The 23,404-nt window shown below is 41.1% G+C and overlaps 1 protein-coding gene across 6 annotated transcripts in view; it reads left to right on the forward strand.

Moving 5' to 3' along the window:
* Nucleotides 1-23,404, forward strand: part of ABL1 (ABL proto-oncogene 1, non-receptor tyrosine kinase) — a 126,756-nt gene that overhangs the window by 303 nt on the left and 103,049 nt on the right. For 2 of the 6 annotated variants that reach the window (XM_032797664.2, XM_032797670.2), the window contains exon 1: nt 1,295-1,431. In XM_032797664.2, the coding sequence (XP_032653555.1) occupies nt 1,396-1,431 (36 nt within the window). In that variant the 5' untranslated portion in view covers nt 1,295-1,395. Of the gene's footprint in view, nt 1-9; nt 1,432-23,404 lie in introns of those variants that run through there. The other 4 variants (XM_032797665.2, XM_032797667.2, XM_075060634.1 and 1 more) reach the window with 3 other exon arrangements.

Genomic DNA, 23,404 nt, shown 5'->3' on the forward strand with positions numbered 1-23,404 from the left:
CCCCCCCCCCGGTGTCTGATCTCCCCTCTCCCCCACCGGCGCTGAGGAGCATCCTCTTTGTTACCTCCCCCACCCCGGACTGGGGTTTGACACCCTCTCCCCGAGGTTTCTGCCCCTTGTCATATTGGAGTCCCCCCCCCCCCTTTATTCTGGCCCCTGGGACCATTCAGGGCATGTGAGGATTAGGGTTCTTGGCCTCTCTAATTCCCTTGTCAAGCTCTGGGATGATCAGAAGCCATAGCCTTGCTATAACTCACCAAGCAGGCCTTTCAAAGCATTAAGCTCCCCAGTTGGGATGAAGCCAGCCCAGTCACCCCAGCTTGACCTTTTCTGGCTGCTGTGCAGAAACCTTCCTCCTGGAGAGCATCACTGGACTAATGCCTCTTTCCTGCCACCAGCATTGAATGGCCTGAGTAGAGTGGCGTCTATATCCTTCATGAACAATAAGGAACACGTCAGGGTTGGCCTCTCTGCCTTATAAGCAGCAAGCTGGTGCAGATGGGTAATTCGTTACCCATGTTATCGTGATGATTGTTATTGCTTCTGCTCCAAAATGATCCTGAAGTGCCCAATCACCTGCTTCACTTTACCCAGCACATCAGAGAGGTAGCAGTGGTAAGAGTGTCAGAAAACCTGTTATCAGAGAAGGCAAATCTGTTGGGCTTGGATGACTGCAAGTTCCACTGAAACATCCCCCTCACTTGAAAGTCGTTATGGATCCTCAAAGACTTTGATCTGTCTGCACCTTGTTTGTTTGGAAATCTAAAATGACTCTAACACGCTTGACTCTCTCTGACTTTAGTAATACTTGAAGCCAAATCACTGGCTTTTTGGCCTTTATTAACTAAGTGCTATGCAAAAGAAAAGGAAAAAAAGCAACCTTGACACTGATTGTAATGGGAATGACTATTTCCTGCCTGGGTGACCTTATATGTGGTTTTCTTATTGGTAAGATGAACTAGTTCCCACTTACTCAGTGGAAGTCTTATTACAGACAAGAACTTGAAACTTTGGTAACACTTGTTGTAGCTACTAAGTAAATGGAACATCTTATGACTCACAGCTTTGCATAAAGCCACCTGAAGAATCTTGTTGCAGTTTTTAAAGCGTGGAAAGAATCTGTGTACCTGAGTGAACTCTCTGCTTAAAGTGAGTAGTTTGCTGATGCAGTAAACGTCACAAACACACACATCTAAAATATTATTTTACTTCCAAATTCTCTGCCAACCTGGAAGATCAGGGATCTCTGTCTCCACACGCTTCTTGTGCTGGGAAAGATTGTCTATCGTTACTTTATGGGGCAGCAGCCTGGAAAAGTTCTTGGGGACCAGAGGAGGCCAAGTCTGCCTGCCCTGCACTTTATTAAAGGAGCAGTGAAGAAAGAATCATCTAGGCATGGAGGCCCACATTGCAATGTCTTCATGGAACATGGTAGGTGTTTTGATTGGTGCCCCATTTGATTTGTAGTTAGCCTGACAATTAGTGTTTTGTTAAATTGTATGAAATGGTTTTCAAAAGAAGTGTATTAGCTGTTATCTTCCCTCTTCTGCTCCCTAAGGTTTCTGGTGACCCCTCTGTATGATCAGCTGGTAAGATATTTTTTTTTTCATGGTTAGATTGCTGGTTCCGAGTTTTGCGAAACCCCAGTGGGCATTCTTGTATAACTAACTGCAGGGAAAGCAACTTTTTCATAAGGTTATCCAGGACAGACGTTTTAGAAACATTTTTTGTTTGTTTTTTTTGAATTCTTTGAATTTTGTATGTAAAAGATTTGGACAAATTGACTCTGGTGAGGATGCTATGCTTAATGTCATGACTAACCTTTTTTGCATTTATTTAAAGGGCAACTGAAATATCACACTTGTATTTACTGTAGTAGTAACACCCAAGACAAAGAGAACTGCTTTGTTTGTTTTTTTACTTTGTGTGTTTGACAACTTTTGTGGATGCTCAGTTTCACTGTGCTCCTAGGTAGCCAGGGAGGCCTGTATTATGATGCTCATGGAAGCAGAGGTGTTAACCTGTGTGAAGCACCTTGCAGGACTGGGAGCTAAGTGTCACCTTGTGTTTATATGGGCCTTGCACCCAGTAACAGGGGACAGAAATGTGATTTTTAAAGCACTCCCCCCCCAGAAAAAAGAGGGGGTGGCAGAGGGATTCAGGGCCTTACTTATTTTGTAAGGGGACTTAATTTGTGAAACTATTCTTCATTCTGAATTTCCCAGAGGGTCTAGGAAATTCAATAGCATTCTTAGTATTATTTGCAGATGGATGCTGTAGAAGTTTTGAGTGTGTTCAAATCATTTTTAATCATTGATTATTTTAATATTTTTATTTCTCCCCTCTTCCCACACAATGTGTCCGTGCAGTGATTGTTTAAAAAGTGAAGCTAATCCTTGGGAAGCTGGATGATAAGCCTATGATAGCTGTGGTATCAGTGGCACATTCCCACTGCTGAAACACTCCAAACCAAGTATTTTATTACTTTTTAATCAAACATACATATCTGCCCCATCTCTGTTGCCTATGTGCTTCTCTATACAGAGCTTCAAGCTTAGATGGATTGGAGCAAAAACCAGAGCTCTAAACTGTAACTAACACAATATTCCAACCAAGTTTGGTGTTTTGATCTGGGAGACAAGGCAGAAATCCTGCTTTTTGATCATTTAACAGGAATAGACGGAAGGTAACTTTTTGTCAAGATGACAAGAGGTCAGAAGAACCCAGCACATTTACAAGAAAAAATATTGTCCATAATGGCAATACGTCATATATCCACAAGAGACCTCAGTGTCTTGATTGAAAAAATAATACAACTTGAAAGGGAACCTCAAGACCAAGGTGGCACGCGAGCTGATTTTTAATGGCACGCCGAGGTCCCGGCCACTGGCCCCACTCAGGGAACCCCAGGCCAGTAGCGGGCTGAGTGGAGCTGGTGACTGAGACCCCGGCTGGCAGGAGCCAGCAGCCAGAACCCCAGACTGGCAGTGGGCTGAGCAGGGTCCCGGCCCTGCTCAGCCCCCTGCCAGCCCAGAATCCCGGCTGCCGGTTCCGCTCAGCCTGCTGCTGGCCTGGATGGACGGAACCCTGGGCTGGCAGCTGGCTGAGCGGGGCCAGTGGCTGGAACCCTGGCTGGCAGGAGCCAGCAGATGGAACTGTAGACCAGCAGTGGGCTCTGGGGTCCTGGCCGCTGGACCCGCTCTGCTGCTCTGGGGTTCTGGGCGCCGGCCCCTTGCCAACCTGGGGACCCCGCCGGAACATAGAAGTGAAAGTAAGGCGGAGCGTGCACGCTTGGAGTCGGCCGATGCTGGGGCACTCTGCTGCGGCTGGAGGCATGGCACGTGGGGTTCTGCTGGCTGCCAGAGCTCTCCGGCAGGCTGGCGCTGGTGGCTCCGTGCACCGGACTAAGCAGCAGGCAGTCAGGCAAGTGAAAGGGGCTGGCAGGAGGCGCGGTGGAGGTGTCTGCGTCCCAGCCTGTCCTGCTGCCCCTCTCTCACCACTGTGGCTGGATACCAGGGTACTACAGGCACGTGCCGTCACTGCGGTGTGCACAGCTGCGGCCCCTCAGGGGGAAGGGGAAGGGAGTGGTAGGCCAGGGGGTCTTCTGCCGCTGCCCCCGAGATGCCTGCAGATGCAGTGCCCCCACACAGCTGGCCCACAGCTCCATTGGCAGGAACAGGAACAGCTTGGGGCAGGGACCCATCCAGGTAACCTGGCTGCAACCGGGACTGTCCCAGGCCAGCCCCAAGCCCCCTCCCACCCCAGGACTTTCCCCTACACACACACCCCAGCCCCCTGCCCTGAGCCCCTCATGCCACCCAACCCTGACTCCTGCATCCCTCATGCTCCCAGCCCTGACTCCTGCATCATCCACATCCCCACCCCCTGCCCTGAGCCTCCCGCACCCCAATCCCCTGCCCTGTGTGCTCCCCACACATCCCCAGCCCCTGAGCTCCTCCCCCTGAGGAGGGTTGCAATATGACAGTACCTGTAAGAAAATTAAGTTGCTTTCACGCCTGCTGGAACCCCAGACCAGCGGCAGATTGAGTGGAGCTGGAGGTGGGCTGAGTGGCTCATCTCGCTGCTGGTCTGGGATTCCTCTGGCCCCGCTCAGCCCACTGCCAGCCTGGGGTACCGGCAGCCAGCCCAGGGCTCTGCTCCTGGTCTTGACCCAGCCCTCTTCAGTCACCCCCTGCTGTAGCCCACATTGGAAAACTCAGCAAGGAAAAGGGAGGGCAAGGATCACGCTAAACTGATAAGATCTGCATTTTAATTTTATTTTAAATGAAGCTTCTTAAATATTTTAAAAACCTTATTTAAATACAACAATAGTTTATTTATATAATATAGATTTATAGAGAGAGATCTTCTAAAAACGTTAAAATGTATTACCGGCTGTAATGTAAAATGTAATGTAAAATGTATTACTCTGGCTGCAGATCCATGCTGTTTCTAGTTATTCATCCCTGTTTTGGGCTTGGCATAAAAACATAGCTCCTGGCTGAAACCTTGCCTACCAAATCTTATCTTGGGAATGAATTATATGTAATTTTTAAAAAACAGTCTGGCTGTTTAGGTTGTAGAGAGGAAAAAATAGCTTCAGGTGCTCCCCATCTCTCTAAAATTGCATATCAGTAGTGTTTTTGCCATGTAAAGAAAATAGTCCTTAATCTGTCTTTACAGCCTTTTTAGTATATGGACAGGGAATGATTCATATTTCATATCCTATTCATAAAGCTGCTGTGGATCATATTGTATAAAAACAAATTGGGATTCTTTTCAGGATTTTAAAATCTAATTGTTTTATGTAATTTCTCTTTAGTATTTTCATTACATGGTTTCCTATAAGATCTAAATCAGTGTGTGTATGTTCTCTGCCATAGTGTGTGCACCAGCTTGTCCCGCAGAAAGTCAGGTGTCTTGTTTTCTGTCAAATCTAATGCGTATTTAAAGAAAAACTGAAGGCTGGGCTACCCAAGGTAAGGTCTCAAAGAAGACATCTATGTCAGGAGATAGTTGAGAGAGGAGCAGCTGGAGTGGCTTGTCGCTTTCAGCATTGTCTGTTTAAAATAACATTATATTTGGCCTTGGCACAAAGGTGATCTGTTGAACAATTTTTAATATTCTTTTTATAAATCTCTTAGCAAAGTCCATGTCAGTCTGCGTCTTTTAAAAATGATTCTGTCAGTCTTAAAGTTCCAAGGAAGGAGAGTTTATAAAAATAATTAATGGCAAAAATGCATTGATAGGTTTAACTCTGCTATACATAGAATGTTCCCAGGAGAAACCAGAATCCCATTGAGTGGACGTTATGTATGGGACATCTGTCACCCTTACATCAAGTAGTGCCTCATTTAATAAGCTGTCCCATTGATTTCAGTGGAACCACTTTCAGAGCTAAGTTCTATTTAAAATAAGATTGACACAATCACACCCATATGAATCTTTTAAAAAAAATCTCAAATGCCGGAGTGTTCTGCAATGTTAGTTGGTTAGCAGCGTGATTAAAGTGTAAGTAATTTTGGATATCCACAATGTACATCAAAACAGCCTTCATGAGAGTAACTCCATTTTTTAGCTGTTGTTAGTTATATAGTGTCAATAATGTCCTATGTGCTCTCGACAGGTAAAAAGACAAATCATCAGACCCTTGGCCTCACTAATGTCCATCTGTTCTACTGGAGTGGTGCAAAGGGGCCTTGAATCTCCCCTACATGGACAGTTGAAGCTTTCCGCGCCATGGGGGAATCCTCAGCTGGTGTACAGCCATCAGAGCTTCTGACCCTTCCTTCTTGCCTCCCTGCCCTGATATCGGAGCTGTTCTGTGGGCTGGAGTTCATTGTGAGTCTCACCAGGATAATGGCTTCTAAGGAGGGCAGTTCCAAGCCAGTTACAGCATCCCTTAGAGCAGTGGTTTTCAAAGCTGGTCCGTCGCTTGTTCAGGGAAAGCCCCTGGCGGGCTGGACCAGTTTGTTTACCTGCCACATCCGCAGGTTTGGCCAATTGTGGCTCCCTCTGGCCGCGGTTTGCCACACAAGGCCAATTGGGGCTGCAAGAAGGGTGGCCAGCACATCCCTTGGCCCACACCACTTTCTGCAGCTCCCATTGGCCTGGAGCGGTGAACCGCAGCCAGCGGGAGCTGCGATCAGCTGAACCTGCGTATGCAGCAGGTAAACAAACTGGCCCGGCCCACCAGGGGCTTTCCCTGAACAAGCAGGGGACTGGCTTTGAGAACCACGGACTTAGAGTACTATAACTTACATCATGGGCTACTTCGGTTCCTGGCCGACTTAGGATTAGGGGAAGTAGAAAGGCCACCTGTACCTCTCCTCCTCATTTGCTGATCTCATGCTTCTTTCTACTGAGTATTGAGCTCAGGGTCACTCCCCTGAAGAGCGTACAATCCATGTCTGCTCTCTCTATTAAGAAAAGCTCATTCCTCTGAGGCATGCAGTATTTTGTACAAAATGGAATGACATATGGCTTATTTAGCATTGTAAGACAGTTGTACATAATAATACAACCATATTATATTAAATACAAATGACAGTTAATGGAATGCTAAAGCACTTATGTCAAAAAATGCAAAATTGAAGTTCTCATAATAATCATAACCTGCCCTTTTTGCACTCATGGAGCCTTCATTTACACTTGGTCTACTGTTGCTCAGCTTCTTTCCAAATGAACTGAAGTGTGAGCGCATATCTGAGGGCAGAACTACGCCCACAGAATATTAAAATATACATTTGGGTTAGTAATAAAAAAAAATAAATCCATAGGTATGATGGGTGGAACTTAACCTTATTATGAGACCTTTAACCTTTGCATTGTTTTACTTGAGTGTAATGAATGATGATTAATAATTTTAATTAGTATATATTTTTGGATTGAATTCCCTTGTTTTTTTCCGAAGGCTAACACTATACACTTTTTATTGATAAATGCTAGGATACAAAGAGATTCTTCATTTTTGTTAGTATCTTTACACCTTGCTCAGAAACTTACGTTGAACAAGTGCTTATGGAACTTCCATGTGTTCCTGTTCATGCAGGTGGAAGACTTCCATTCACTTATGTAGCTTAAAGTCTCCTTAACAGGAGTTTGAAACCTACTAGACTTGTGAGATAGTAGTTAATTTCCAGCTGCTATTGGGGAAAGTCCCACAGTGCAGTGAGCATGCATGGTTGTGCGGCATGAGCTCCTTTGCTGCAAGGCTCATTTGGAAGTAATTGAAACTAAGGGGGGACGTGGGGGGAAGAGGCGATGGTGGGGAACTTCCCAAAGGAACCCTGAATCTGAGACTTTCTCTTCTGTCCTTCACCTCGTTTTAAGTGTATAAAGAAGAGCTCCCTGGTAGCCAAGAATTAACCTGGGCTCATGATGTTTTTTCATTACATTTCATGTTACAAATCTGTGATTTATTCGCTACCTCTGATGTGTCCTGTAGTTAATGCAAATATGTTATAAAACTGAGCCTGCCTGTTTCAACCCCCGGTGAGTGTTGAGGGAGAGGGTTTTATCTGAAAGGGAGGTAGGAGGGAAGAAATGTTTTAGTCAGTATTGCTTTATTATGCTAAAAGGGCATTTCACCTCATTTCATCTGTGAGCTTTCTTTCAAATATCTGTTGAATATACTTGGGGAAACTGAATATGAAATGAGCTCATACAAGAATTAAGTGTTTCATGTCCTCTGGTAGTGGCAAAATACGCTGTCCTCTTTTCGAAGACTGTACAATGAAAATGTGAGAAGGTAATCTACAAGAGTTCTCAACGAAATAAGGAGATGAGCTGGTGGAACCTGTAGTTTTCTTTATTTGCTGAGATTGTGGAAAAGACAGGTGGGAAAGCAGCGTATTACAGAATCTTTGCTGCTGGGTCTGGGCTCTTGTTACAAGAGAGCACAGAGAGTGTTTCTTGGTTATTTTAATCAGGAAACCAACCACCCTACTAGCTGGACCTATAGCACACATTCATAGAAGGCATCCAGGGAGAGATCTGTCTTGGAAAATTCCCATAAAAATTCATAAAAACTCTTTCAAAAGGATTATATCAATTTAAACAAAATTCTTCTGTTACTGATAACATTGCTTGTATTTTTAATAGCCTTTCAGCTTTAGTAATCTGACTTTTTACACCACTTACATTGTTTACATTTTATGTTTCACTTGGTGGTGGGCCATGAAAATGAGAGAGTTCCTCCTTCAGTGTTTGGTGGGTTGACTCAGCATAGTACTAGCTGCTGTGCTACATTTAGAGTCTGCCTTGGTTATGTTCTGATTTTATAGGTGATATACTGACCTCTTTTTCTGCCATATAGAAAAAAATGCATGATTTGAGGTGTACAATTATTATCATTTTATTGTCATAGAGCTCATTAAAGTTAATATTGAGGCTATTGTAGAGAGAGAGTGAACTTTTGGAGGCCAGGTGATCCAGATCAGGCAGTAATCAAACAATTATATAAGCCCTTGGTGGTATGTTCTAGGCAGTACCGCCTTCATCCTAATAATTCATTGGGCTGTAATGGAATGGCTAATCCTTTTCCTGAGCAAACGCTATTCTGTTTTGCAGACTAACTAATCTCCAAGAAGTTGCCATGTTTAAGCAGTTTGTCTCTATCATGATGAATAGGTAGTAGTTGCCAGCATGCTAGACTTTCATTAATAGATTGTGCTGGTTCTGCATTCTTTTTATGTACCTTTTGTCATAAAAATCTTGTGGGAGAAGATCAGTATGGGATGGCAGGAGAAGGCTGCAGATCATTAGAATGGGAATTAACGTATGTAAGAGATCATTTTACCCACTGCATTTCAGAATATGCCAAAACAAACTTTTAGTATTTTAAATGGCAAAGTTAAAGCTTAAGCTTTTACGTTAGGGAGGCAGCATGATCCAGTGGATAGAGCATTGGACAGGAAGCCACCAGACCTGTGCTCTGTTCCTGACTCTGCAACTGACTTGTTTTGTTACTTTGGCAAATCACTTTCACCTGTTTCCCTTGCACCTTCTGCCTGTTTTGTCTATTTAAACAGCCAGCTTGTCAGGGCAAAGAGTCTCTCTCTCTAAGCTGTACAGAGCTTTTTGCCAGAAGCTGGGAATGGGTGACATCGGATAGATCACGTGATGATTACCTGTTCTGTTCATTCCCTGTGAGGGACCTGGCATTGGCCACTGTTGGAAGACAGGATACTGAGTTAGATGGACCTTTAGTCTGACCCAGTACGGCTGTTATATTCTTACAATGCCTAGAAAAATGCGTCCTCAATCTTAGTTGGGCCTCTAGGCACTTTTGTAATACAAATAAGAATAGATTGCAGCTGCTGCAATCGCTACCACTACTACTGTGTAATCATGTTAAACTTATCATTTGTGAATGTAAACATAACTTCTTTTTAGCTGACTTCAGATAATCTAAATGTGTATCTGGAGCAATAACACTTCAGTTTTCAATAGCAGACCTATGCTAATTGAATATTCAGTGAGTGGTAAATTGATAAATCTGAAGCCTTGAATTTTACTGTATTGTTGACTCATAATTTTTAAATCTCACAACTGTTTGTAGAATGTTGCTGCAGTCATGTTGATATACTCCAAATGTGTAGCATTATAAGATTAAAAATATTTTAGTGTGATGCTGATGACATTAGCCTGTGTTCACTATGTTTCTTCTACACAGTGGTGTGATTGGTTTATGTTCACTTTCGCTTCTGTTTGTTTGAATGTAGTAAAAGCCAAATATGCTCTCGAAAACAGGAATTTTTTAAGAATTACTTACTGTTTCATATATCTTGTGCTTTCCATATTTTCTGGCCTGCATTTTATGTACTATCCCTATTGGTATCATTGTAAAGAGAGCCACTGTCTTCACCTAGTAGTGTTTTGTGATGCAGGTTTACTGTTGCTGCACAAGTCTTCTTCATGTGCATGCCAGATGTATTAAAATATCTGCTGTGAATCACTGAGGAGTATTGCTGTAGAAATATAAAACCATTTTAAGCAGAAGTTACAAAGGGTTTTGTTGGTTATTCTATCAAATCTTGTTTCTGTACTGATGGAACTCAAATTAAACTTGAACTGTAGGAGTCAGTCTGCTTATCAGTGCTTGCAGTTCTAGTTTAAAGGAAGGTGAAGGACTAAATATTGGACAGAAATATTAATCAGTATCCAGAGAATTTTAACAAACAAAGCTTCCTAAAACCAAATTATGATGGCTCTTTCCTACTCTAGTTCAATTATTCCTCTTTAGCTACTGTATTTGGCCCTGGTTCTGTTCTTAAATGCTCAGTGTGAGTTTTGTTGAAGTTGGTAGGAGCTGCAGACACTGGAGGGCAACATTTGGTGCAAATTGTCCAACATTGCTTAAGTTTCTCTTACTTTTTTTACACTCTGGGAAGATTCCCTTATCCACATGCTTAGTTTATCTGTCTAGAATGACATTCCCTGCCGTGTGTTTACTAGGAGTTCTAAATGCAAGTTTCCTTGAGATTTAGCCTTCAGTGCTGCCTAAAGTCTACAAAGTCAGATCTGCCCATACCTTGCTTTGCTGTTCCCTTTCCAGGATGTCTGTCTTTATAGTTTCTTATTGTGTGTGGAAAGCATGATTCTGGTCTCTTACAGCAGTTTAATTCCACTGTTTTAGTGGGGGTTACTGCTAATTTACACAGAAGTAGGTGAGATCAGGATTCACCCAGGAGTCTAAAGGCTAGCTGATCAGTATTGTAACTTACCTCTGCTCTGTCATTTTTACTGAGTGATGGATTTTATCTGTAGATTATTAATCTTTTAATTACTTATATTAAAGAACAGTGTTGCTGCATATGACTGTTTTGAGCAGTCGTTTATCCATAAATGCAGGTGTGCTGATGCACTGCAGTGCATTAATATTCTGGTCTAACTTTTCTTCCTACCTTATCTCTGCCTGTCAATTAAAGCATTCTCCATATTTATGTTCAGGGACTTGAGTATGTCCAGTCTGCCTCTGAATAAACTCCTCCTGTAAAATGCTTTCTCAGGCATCAGTAAAGCAAATCCTGTTAGCTCTGTTCTCTTAAAGTTTATCAAATAGTTTCTGTACTGAATGTTATTGTGTTCTGGTTTGTGTTCCATATTTACATAGGGGACAAAATAATGTGAGCATTACATATGATTCAGGCGGTGCTGAATTTCATGTGACCACTTCCCTTTAATAGTACATGCTACATTTTTTGAGGGGGGGATACTGAAGTTTGATTAAAATGCAGGAATTCCCCCTTCCCTGCCATATATTTCCTGTGTGTGTCAGATTTTTATCACAATTGGGAGTGTGAAGGGAACCGCTGTGCATGTTCCCTGTATTTCCTGTCATATAAATGCTGTACAGGGAGAAGCTTTATTTACTGTACCCATCCACCATCTAAAGTGCTGAAGGCAAAACCCATCTATTAACTTAGCACTGTCAACTTGTTGCAGTACAGTATAACCACTAGTCTGATCAGCTCCTGATTTGCAAAGAAAGATAGAAATTGGCACAGCTGTTGTAGAAATTGCTAAAACTTTTTAATCACTGGTAATTCCTTGTCTATATCAAGAACAAGTACTGCTATTTTTCAGGCATTTGGGAGTGTCGGTGGCAGATGGATGAAGATGTAAAACTAACTTGGAAATCATTCAGGTTTCCTGAAAATATTTCTTGTTTGTTGAAACTTCATGTTTTCAAAAGGCCATCTCTGCTGACTGCTAGATATGTTTAATGACCCACGAAGATGCTGTGTGTTGTGTTCTTGATCTCATCGGTTTCTCTTACAACTGCAGCAGTTGTCAATGAGGATATGCTGTAGAAAACTCTAGTTGAGTTAGTTTTTTATTTAATCTTTTGTGACATTTTTTAAATGAACCTTGAGAAATTTAAAAATCTAGCCACTAGATGTCTTTTCTGGATCTTGTATAGTACTGTAGTTGGAATAATTTCTGTTCTGATAAAATGGTCTGTAGCCCTTTAATGAGAGGTATATGCGAAAGGTAGTATCAAAAACTAATGGTAAGATCTGGGGGCAGAAGTGACAACCCTGAATTAGAAGATGGTGAGCAATCAGGTCTCTTAAATTAAACAGTATTATTGAAAAGTTGCTAAAAGACTATTGTAGCACTATTGAACTTAAAGTCTTATACAATAATTACTTTTAAAGTCCATAATCCTGACTGGTTTGAGGCCTTCTTTCTGATGATGCATCTCTCTTTGACATCCCTTGCACTAAGGGATTGAACTGTTGCATTTTAGGTTGTAAGGTGATGGTGCTTTTTCACTTATAAGGATTTTGGGGCAGGAGCATGGGAGCACAGCATTCATTTCAGTCTACACTTCCTTGCTTTAAACAGTAGAAACGCAATTTTGAAAATCGTTTTTCAGCACTGTCTTCAGTTTCAGCTGTTGCTACCTCCTGCCTAGTGTTTCGTCTCCCCATCCTATTCAGTGGAGCCTCATTATTTGACTTTTAAAATATTGTGCCTGTTTCAGTATTGTTTCATGTTGTTTGTATTGTATTTTAGATTGTTTTTAACTCCTTTGAGGAAGTTAAAAACAACTGCTTTGAGGAAAGTGGCTTTGTAAATATTTTTGTAATAATTTGTATGTTTAAAAACTTCAACAATTCCGAAGACTTAAACTTTTGTCTGTAAGTGGGGTTATCTGGAAAGCACAATTCAACCCATTGTTTTAATATTGTCTTAAAGTCAGAAGTCTGATCATAGGTAGGTAAAGGGACAGTGAAGATATTGTGAGGTTTTACTTTTATTAGTGTTGTTTTATGGATTTAGGAAAATTAAACTCTGTAGTCTGGTAATATCCCCATTTTAGTGAAGTTTTTTTTGGAGAGATAATAGTTAGGAAAAAGATTAATGCATCTAGCAGTGTAGTTTGGGCTACAAATATGCACACTCAAATGTGTTCGTGTGTTATTTTTCTAATTGTAAGCCTTCTGCATATCCTCTGTAAAGCTGCCCAGGTATAAAGTGGTTTTAAAACTACATTTCAGGTTAGCGAGAATGATTGCAATGGCTGTTAGAGAAAGAGATGTTGTATTACAGTGGTCCTCAACCTTTTCCGTGGGCCAGGCGCTGGACAACTAGCCACCAAGGACCGTGGCCGCTGGACAAGCAGCTGCCAAAATGCCGCCATGAATTGGCAACATCAAGAGGTGTTGCTGCCGAAATTTGGCGGGCTTTCAGTGGTATCGCTTCTTGTCGTTGCCACTTCTCAGCGGCATTTCAGTGGCTGTTTGTCCGGCGACCAGTAGGTGCACGCACATGGATGCCCTGGCAGGCTCCATGGCACCTATGGGCACTGCATTGGGGACCCCTGTTGTGTGTTATCTGGGTATGCTTAATGTTTGCAAACAGCTTGGAAATGCTCCAATGAAAAGTACTAAATTAAATATGAAACTATTATTTCTATTAAGATATAGATAATTTGACAGAGGCCAGTGAGTAAACTCAAGGTTCTCTCCATTCTAATCTGTATGTAATGATGACTCTTGGTGGATCCTACTAAATGCAATTTCTATGTACCTTTTATGGTATTACTTCCTACCATTATTTGTAGGGAGTGAGAAAAGCTCTTTGGGCAAGGATCATCTCTGTTATGTGTTTGAACAATACGTAGCACAAGGGGGATGCAGCCTCTAGGTAGTAGCATAATTCAAAAAATCATTACCCCTACAATATGAAAGGCATGATCATATATGTCACTTGAGATGTTGCTTACACCTGTATATTCCACATCTGTGAGGGAAAATGTATATTGGTAGCGCCATAGTGCTTCATTTTTTGACTCCGACCTCTTTCCAGGTCCTCACATCCAGGCTATATCAATACCTTGCCAATTCTTTCTGTGTAACATGTCTCAGATATGGCTCTCATCCTGCATCTTGTTAACTGCTGCATCCTTCTCTCTAGCCTTCACAAATGCAATCTTGCTCCCTTCATATTCTTTCCGAATGCTATTGCAGTGATAATTTTCCTAACCCATCGCTTTGATCCTGTTGCCCTCTCTTTAAATCCCTCCACTGGCTCTCCTTTCTCTATCACATCAAACATAAGCTGTTTGTATTAATTTTCAAGGCCTTTCACAGTGAATTCCCACCCTACCTACCATCTCTCATTCACTATACAGTTGATTCTCCCCTCTGATCCAGGGATGCCAACCTCCACTCTCCATTTGTTTCCATCAAATACCTTCATGCTTTTTTCCCATGGTGTCCAACTTGCTTGGGTATGCTCCATACATATTTGCAAAGCTACCTCATTGTCTGTCTTCAGAGTCCAGAGACCAATGGGTATCATGCTGACCAGTATTGTCTCATTGTTTACTTATACTTCCCCATCTGTCTGTGAGACACGGTGGATTAGGTAATACCCCTCTACACCGATATAACGCTGTCCTCGGGAGCCAAAAAATCTTACCGCGTTATAGGTGAAACCGTGTTATATCGAACTTGCTTTGATCCGCCAGAGTGCGCAGCCCCCCCTCCCCCAGCACTGCTTTGCCGCGTTGTATCCAAATTCATGTTCTATCAGGTCGGGTTATGTCGGGGTAGAGGTGTATCTTTTATTGGACCAGCTTCTGTTGGTAAAAGAGACAAACTGTTGAGCTGCATTTGTTGTCTCTTGTCTTATAGTTAGATGGTTAGCCCCTTGGGGCAGGGACAGTCTTTCTCGTCTCTGTTTGTACAGCACCTAGGACAATCCGGTCCACGAGTAGGACTCCTAGATGGTGCAGTAATACTACGACTGCTGATCATAATGAAAACTGCTGTGGAATTTGTTGCCCAGCATAGTTAGGTCGTTAGAGAAAAAGACTCTCTCATTTTGCCCTGCTTTGTCTCTGGATCAGAGCTGAAGCAGCAAGGTGTTCTTCGAGGATTGGAATGATGTAGTAGTTCCTTTGTTTTCCCTGTGGCTTTCTGTGTTAGAATTCACAAATTTAATCTGTGGGTTCTATCTGAACCTGCAACAGAAATAGGTCTGGAGGAGGCCACAGAGTGCTAAAGCCTATTGGACTGGTTAGCAAAATACACAGCGTTAATAACATTTCTTATTTAAGTAGGTAATCTTCTGAGCCATGCAGAGGGCAGATTAGAATAATAATGGTTGGATTTTTGGAGGCAATTACTAGCTTTAAACACTTTAATCATTTTGGTTGCTGTAATTAGCAATTGCTTCTGCAAAGCACGGTCATCATGCATTTCAGCTGAATAACTGCTGTGGTGGTGATAAGCAGGCATCACTTGATGGTACTTGAGAACTTCAAAGAGCAGGATAATGGCCTTGCCGAGCTCTAGGTAAGAACACAGAACTTGAACATTAAATAAAAATGAACTCAACACTGTTTAATGTCAGGTAAGGACTCCAAGAAGCTAAAGATACTATATTCAGTTTAATATAGTAAATAATGTAAGTAAAGTGAAAACCATTAACAGAGTGCTTAGTTCTGTTTTCTTCCCAGTAGATCAGTGTTAAAACATTCTGGTCAAGTTCACATTATTTAGCTTTACCCAATAACAAAGGCGTTAAGAATGCACAGATGAAGATAAAGTCTGCTGTTGCTCTCTGGCTCAGACAGCCCTGTCATGTTCAGCATTTCCAAATTAGGAAGTGGTGGGCCTTAGCAGGACCTTCCAACCTGATGATCTGAAGGTCCTGGAATGATGCACATATCATGGATGCTAGTTGGGTTTGAATCATCCTGTAGTAAGGATGCCTCATCATCCTAGTCTTAGTGAGTCATGGAGAGATGGTGGAACATTGTCTGCCTATTGATAAAGGACAGATTTTGTGGCTGAAATGTTGAAACTATGAGTGAACTTCAGTTGTAATAACTGTATCATAGATTATTTGGAGTGCATGGGATTGATTGACCATTATAATCGTTCTTCTATTAAGCCGCTTTAGATGGTTCCCTGGGATGTCACCGTTTTTAAACTCAGGCAGTAAAAGAGAGCATTTGTATGGCTATGGTGCTTTCATCCACTGAAGTTGTTTCTAAAAATTGATGCAGGTTGTGAAATGCTCCCCCTAGGCAAATGGAGCCCTTTGGGGAGAGCGACTAAGGACTGTAGCAAATCAGACAGGCATTTTAGGTTTCAATTATTAACACAGTACATTTTTATGACTCTGAAATTGAAATTGCTAGCAGCTGAATTTTAAAAATGCACTACTTTGAAAATTTTTAGAGTCAAAATTGACCTGTTTAAAGGAACACCTGGCCACCTTGGAACATTTTGCTGCAATTTTAGTGTGATTGTGTGGTTTGAGTTCACCTTCCATTTACTTTGGTATGTACGAGGGTTCTGTCCTGCACCCCAGCAACAATCCAAGTACACCAAGGTTATGCTTACATAACAAGTGGTGCTGCAAAAGTATTGCAGCATCCTGCTCAGCAGTGTGCTGGCAGAGCTATGTCAAGAAAATAACTTTAGGTGAATTGAATTCCTTGATTCTTAAATCAAGAAGAACAACCAACAGGATTTATTAGCTTTTTACAGAATGATGTTGAATAGGTAGTTATAAAAAGCTGCCTCTTTGGACAGAAAAATAATTGGAGGAGAGGATTCCATGTTTATTTAAAAATCCTTCCAACCCACTTGTATGAATTTGATGCTTTATAAGCGTAGTACTGTTAGGCATGGTGAGAAGGCTTTGAGCAAGCATTTTCTACCCAACTCTCCGAGTGCACCTAATTCCTGACATGTTGTTCCCCTGTTGTTCTAGTCTTGGGTTTGATCTTGCAGTGAGATCACATGAGTGCAGATTTCTGCCTGAGCACATGTCCCATTAAAGTCCTTGAGTCTCTGCTTGGGTATGGGTTTGGCTTGCATTTCCTTGCAGAACTAGGACACTGGACCTCTCTTGAATGGAGACTGTCACTAGGGTGAAGCCATATGTGACCCCTGATTCGAGAGGCTAATGGATTTGATCCAGTTCACATCAAAGTTTCTCTATTGAGAGAATTATTATTTTAAATCATAGTCCTGTCTGAGTTATTTAAATAAGTTTAGTTTAGGAGCTTGACCCCTGATAGTACTTTGCATAGAGCTGTAATGTTCAGGACTTTTCTGCAGAGCTGGTCTCCTGTTTCCTGCTCTGTGGGTGGTTATGAGCCATCCTGGATGATGGAGCTCCCAGTTATTTTGTTATGTTGTGTTCCACAGATAAAAACAATGACAAGGTCCTTGATTCCTCCTTTCCCCTATTCCACCTACACTTTCCCTCCCACATCTGATTCTTGCACACACTGGAAATGGAAATTCCTGCTTTGGGGAAAAAAATCACTTCCACATTCAACTGTTCCTTTCTTCCCTTGTTCTGCTTTTGAAACTGTAACTGCTCTTTTCAGCCTCTAACTTCTCCCCACTCCTTCAAAAAAATATTGTCCTTGAATAGGTAAAATGTGCATATTGATATTGAAGTTACAGTATTTTTGTAATGCAAGGAACTCAGCAGTGCTCAGTTGTTTCTGAAGTGAGTAAGATTCCATGTCCCTGCTTGTGGTGGTAAGAAACAGCAATACACACCCCAGAAAGTTAATAAATGGCTGTAACACAGGGCTAAATATTGATTTTTAAAAAGTAGAAAAAATCCTTTTCTTTCCAATCTCTCCTTAAAATGACTACTTCTACAAACCCTGCCATTCTGACCCTCTGAACCATTATATAAAAGGTGAAAACTAGTATGGCAGAGTCGGGGGGGAAGTACAGTATTCCATGTTGAATTCTCTGTTCCTCCCAGTGCACTTCGTGTTGTGTATTTAGATTGGAAGCTTTGTGAGATGTCGTATGTCTTTTATGAAGCTGAGCATGTCAACACATAAATAGTAACATGGAAGGAAGTCATGGGCAGGTTTGTTGCTTTGATTTTCGCAAAGAAAGCTCCAGCTTTGCCAGCCTGTAATGCTCTCAGTAGGTGCCCCCCAATCTCCAACTATCCTTTTACATAATGCATCCCATAATGCTTCACACTTGTCTTGCAGTTTCCTACCCTAAGGTATCTTTGTGCTAAAACTTTCTCTAGTCTTCATTTCCCAAACTGCTGCTCCTGGAGCTGCTACTTCCCACCCTCCAATTTGGCTGTTCTTTCTAGGTTGACCAGTTACTTTCCTATTTGGTTCCTCCAGGCTACTAACATAAGAGTGGTGAAGGAACTGAAACGCTGTCTAGAAAAAAAAAAATCTTAATTTTTTACTGTCTGCTAATGATGATACTGATCTGCACTTACAGGGGACCTGCAAAGCATTTAAAAGACAAATTGGGTGTGCTTTTTTTGGGCTGTTTTAAGTTGCAAGAAGGCAGGCCTGAAAGCTGTTTTGTTGTGTTCCCTTCCCTCTGCCCTCCCTGCTTATATTTTACTTTAAAAGTATCAGAAAGGTGAACTCTGGTCTTCCCTGTTTTTTTCTGGAGGTCTATCTGTCCCAAGATGTATTGTGTTAGATCTGACATCTTTGTTAAAGGGATTGAGGGCACTGAATCTTTAATAAGCCTCGTTTCTCCAGAATATTAGTAATTGGACTTAAACAAATGTAAAGAAAAACTGATTTTAAATAGACTTGTCTAAAAATCCCAGCCCCCTCTCAGTTGGTCAACTTTCATTGTCTTGACTCTTGTATTGTCATCATTCCACAGTTTTCCAGTTACTGCAGTGTTTTTCAGGCTAGACAGGACCTGAATTTCCAATGTAAAAATGCCCTTTTTTCCTTGTCTTTTCAGAAAAACCAACCATAAAGCTTTTCATACATCAAAAAGCCCCTCCTTGCTCCCTCAAAAAAAGGAGTGGGGGGAGGCCCAATTTTTTCCCTTTGCACGTAACCTTTAAAGTTTGAGTGGATTTACTGAGTGCTAAATATAGGGTAGCTCCCCACCCTACTTCTTCATTTATCCTACCTTTGTTGTGACAAGGGAGCTAATAACTTGTCTATCCAGTCTGCTACTTCGTTGACATCTTCCTCTAGTTCCTTTTAACCATTTCCTCCCCACTACATTTTGGAAAGGCTGTGCAGGGTTGCAGAAAGTCGTATATGAGATCTGCAAAGTCGTATATGAGATCTGGGTTGACTTTAGACCAGTCTACATCACGTTTCTCCTGTTGGTCTACATCTTTCTGACTATTGTGCTGTGCAGGTTGAAGTGGTTGTACTCTCAATTCGCTGCTTCCTTAATTAACACAGCTCCAACAATTCCTTGTTTTTGGCCACTAGCTGAGTTCTTGGTGTGTATTTGTTACAATATGCAAGGTGTCACTTTTTATTTACAGGAAGTAAATTCTAAAGCATACATCTGAAGCTAGCCTTCTGGTTCAGAGGTATTGATCAAAGTTTTCTTACCTTGACTCATGTGTATGGCTGGATTATATTGTCTGGGTAAAGTTGTGAGTTAGATGGACTGAAAAATGTTGTGCTTCATAATTGAAAGCATAGTTTTGAAAACCTGTATTTTTCTTTCAGATTGCAATTACACTGGATGAGTCTTTGATTTCCACTTTGTTCTTGCCAGTTGTTGAGACTTGACCTACAGTTCACTCGAAGGATGACAGTGTGATTGCAGCATTTTAATGTAGAACAAACACTTAGAGTTCCAGGACAGATACTACTTTTCTATTCAGTCTATTGATTTTTACCAACAGTAACAGAAATTGAAGAAATGGTAGCACACGCATCCAACCCTCACTTACTCCCTCTTTTTCACCTGCTCAAACCAAAACAGTGGAGAACAGAGTGGGTGGTGGTGGTGGTGGTGATGGGCAAGCACTGAATTGTAACTAATAAAATGTTAGGTGGCGACTTCAGAATGTGATTCTGAATATCATGGCTATGTTTATATGATCCAAAAATGCACTCTGGATGTACTTGGACCTGTCCATCTTATTGCTAGTATATAAATCACATTGTCATAAAATGCCGTCTGAGTTAATGCTATCCATTCTTCCTTCCTAGGTGAATGTTTATCCTTCCAGTGTCAGAAAATAATCCTTTCAGATGAGATCAAGCTTATCAGCCAGAATCCATGTTCAAAGGAAATGTCTTAAACATCAAAAAATGTACTAGGAGGCCATCTTGTTCCTCTGGGCTTTGAGATTTTGGTTCATAGCAGTTGGTGTTTTTGTACCTCGTGTCTAGGGACTTTTTATCTTCCTCCTCCTCCCTGTTCCAAGCAATTACCATTTATTTTTTATCTTCAAGCAACAGCCTGTGGCAATAAATTTTAGGAAATTCCTTCCCACCCTTTATTAAGCTCTGCATAATAGCTTCCGCTACTCACTCGTACATTCATTAAGAAGAATTAAATGAGTGCTGGTGGCCATTAGCAGAGCTAATAACCTCTCCAAGGGAAGGTGCAGCAGACTGGAATAAATGAACAGGAGCAAAAACAAATGAAATAACTTTGTAGAATTATGCTAAACTAATTTTCTCCTTTTAAAAATGACATATACCTGAATTTAGTGCTCATGAAAGGAGCTAGACTGACAGTCCTCACGGACCAGAGTCCTCTCTTCATTAAATGGTCATACAACCAGGTGGCTGCAGCAGCACTCATTTACCCATGATGCCCTGTGCATAAACGTGTCACATCCCCTGAAGCGACCATCTTTTGGGATTAGAGAGCATTTTGGTCTGTTCCTACTCATTTGCCTCACTGCCAGCTGTCTCAGCAAGGGTGATGGTTGTGTTGGTGTATTTTGATGAAGACAGCTGTCTTGTTAGGAACTGGACCATGATCATCAATTTATTTCACATTTGCTACAGACCAGACTTCAGATGATAGTGACATTTGATCTCTTCCAACCTGGGCTAGGTTCCAACTGATGAAGTAGAGATGAAAGACGGTGTATTCTGTTATCAACCCATTCCCTTTGCCCCCCCCCACCTCCTTTTTTTTGGTTCTAAAGCAAACTTGCTGTGAGCTTGGCTTACAAGGGATCTACATACTTGCATTAAACCTTTTCTCTCTCAATTTAGTTTATGAGCATTTAAAAAAACAAAGATATTATTGGAAAACAATTTGTATAATGTATTTCTAAACTGGCAAAGCATTTAAACCAGGCCTACTATCACTACTGATGTTTACATATTCAAATATTAAAAATATCTTTTGCTGAAAGTTGTGGCCCTGTAGTACCCTCTGTTCACATTGTAAGGTCTGGTCCTCCAGTCCGATTCAGGCAGGTGGACTGTAGTGATTGGGGCTCTGTGTGGATACAAAAGTCCATCCTCTTGGATCCCATTACAGGATTGGAATCCAAATGTGCATCAAATAAATGCAAAATAATAATAATAATAATTAGCTTTTAATACAGCCTTAAGAGTGAAAAATAAAACCATCAAAAGTCAGGAAATCCCCAAAGTTAAATTTTTATGGCAACGTCAATTTAATCATGTTTGCTCATAAGGATAGAGACTAAACAATGTATTACTGATGATGGTGGTGAACAGACAGATTAGGACTAGTAAATACAACCTGATGATGGAGTCTGATGTCAATTTCAACGTACAAGAATTCAGCAACCAGTGTTGCATTCTGAATCAGCTGGACGGTAACTGGATTATAGTGTGAAAGATGTGTGCAGTTCCAGTCCCACTCTCTCCTCTAGGCAAGTCACTTGCTATACTGGTGCAGAAATGCAACGTACTGTGTGTGCAATGCAATTTAAATTAACGTGGCAAAAATCTTAACTTCCGGAATTACCTGATTTTTGAGGGCTAATTTTTTCAGATTTGACAATACATAACCATTAATTAATATTAAACACTGATCTTACACTAGTGTGCACCAGCTCCAATCAGGATTGAGTCTCCATTATTTTTGATGCCGTGCAAACAGAGATAGAGACGGTGCCTGCATTGGAGAGCTTTGTTTCTGCATTGCTAAATTCCAGTGTACCTATAAGAGAGACATTCTTTCATTGAGGCTGCAAAGAGGAATAGAAAAATGAAGGTGCTGACTTTAAATTCTTACAACTTTAACTACTGGAATTAATTTTTTTAGACTTCAATTGTTTGTCTCAGTGAGGGGCTACAAAACTAGATTCAGACATTTGTATGTGATGAGGGGGCAAACCTTTCCCCTGGGACCCGGGAGTAAAAGTGTGTATTTGTCACTCCTAGCCACAAAATGAATGTGTTTTTGTTTTTTTTTTTCAAAAAGTCACTTATGAACTGGGACAAAGCATGAGTAATTTCATATTAAAAATAATCTGCCTAGGTCAGTTATGGATTACCAGGAAAGGGGTTAGAATAAAGATGGAAATCTTTTTGTTCATTGTATTTTGCGAGCATAGGGAGGGAGATTAGTTGCTGACCTGCTACTTCAGTGTTTCATATGTTGTGTGGGGTTTTTTTTGTTTGTTTTTGCTGTAAAGGATAGTGGGCCCCAACATCTTGAAAGGAACCAAGCTTCTTCATCTTGAATTGATTTCACATGGAGTTATGGGTGCTCTTCTTTAAGTGTCTTAGCCAGATCTTATTAAAATCAGTGGGAAATTTTTCCTTTGACTTCACTGAGCTTTGTATCAAGTGCTCTTTTTAGTTATTTGTGAGGGTGTTTAGAGCTTGGGGGATGCATTTCGTTTTGGCTTGTCCTGAAATAAACTCAATCTTAAGAGTGGATGCTACCAATGACTATTGTACATTAATACATCTGGAATCAGTCATTTATGGCAGGAACTGAGGTTTAATCTGTGAATATGATGGGCGTGGTAGTTCAAAGGACCATGTGTTGTACAAGTGTGGATTTTTCTTAGAGCAATATTGATTTAATTTCACATTTGTTCAGGAGTCATTTGGTGCATGAGGACCTAACTCTGCCATATTGTTTCAGTAAAATAATTCATAACTTCTTTACTAGCCCTTTTTTAAAAAATAAAGTCTAGTAAATAGAAAAATGCTAAGACTTTCCAAATAGTGTTTTTTATTACTGTTGTTTCATAATGGAAAAGCTGACAGCCTTAATTCTATTTCATTGTTTCCTGGTTTTAGGGGTATGCATATCTTGATTCATAAGTAATTCAGGTACCAAAGATGAGATTATGTTGTTGTTGAGTTTTTGTGTTTTCCGCTATAGTCATTTCTGATCTCATTTGAAGAACTCAGCAAGTTGAGAACAATGACACAGTAATTGCTGCTATTGAGGGAGAGATGCAGTTTGAGGTTTCTACCTGGATCGCTACACTTGATTGATATTTTAATTTGTTTTTTTTGGCAGATAAAAGATAATGAAAATCATCTTGTAGTTGGAGCAGTTGCAGCGGAGAATACTTAATTTTTTATTCCCTTCCCCCCACTTCCTAGTGCATACAGTTTCCCTGCCTTAAATGGCCTCATATAGCATTTCAATAATCTGTAGGACATTAATGTAGTTAACCTGGGTAAGTTAATATTTTATAG

The sequence above is a fragment of the Chelonoidis abingdonii genome, chromosome 24 (genome assembly GCF_003597395.2).
Source record: "Chelonoidis abingdonii isolate Lonesome George chromosome 24, CheloAbing_2.0, whole genome shotgun sequence".
NCBI lineage: Eukaryota > Metazoa > Chordata > Testudines > Testudinidae > Chelonoidis > Chelonoidis abingdonii.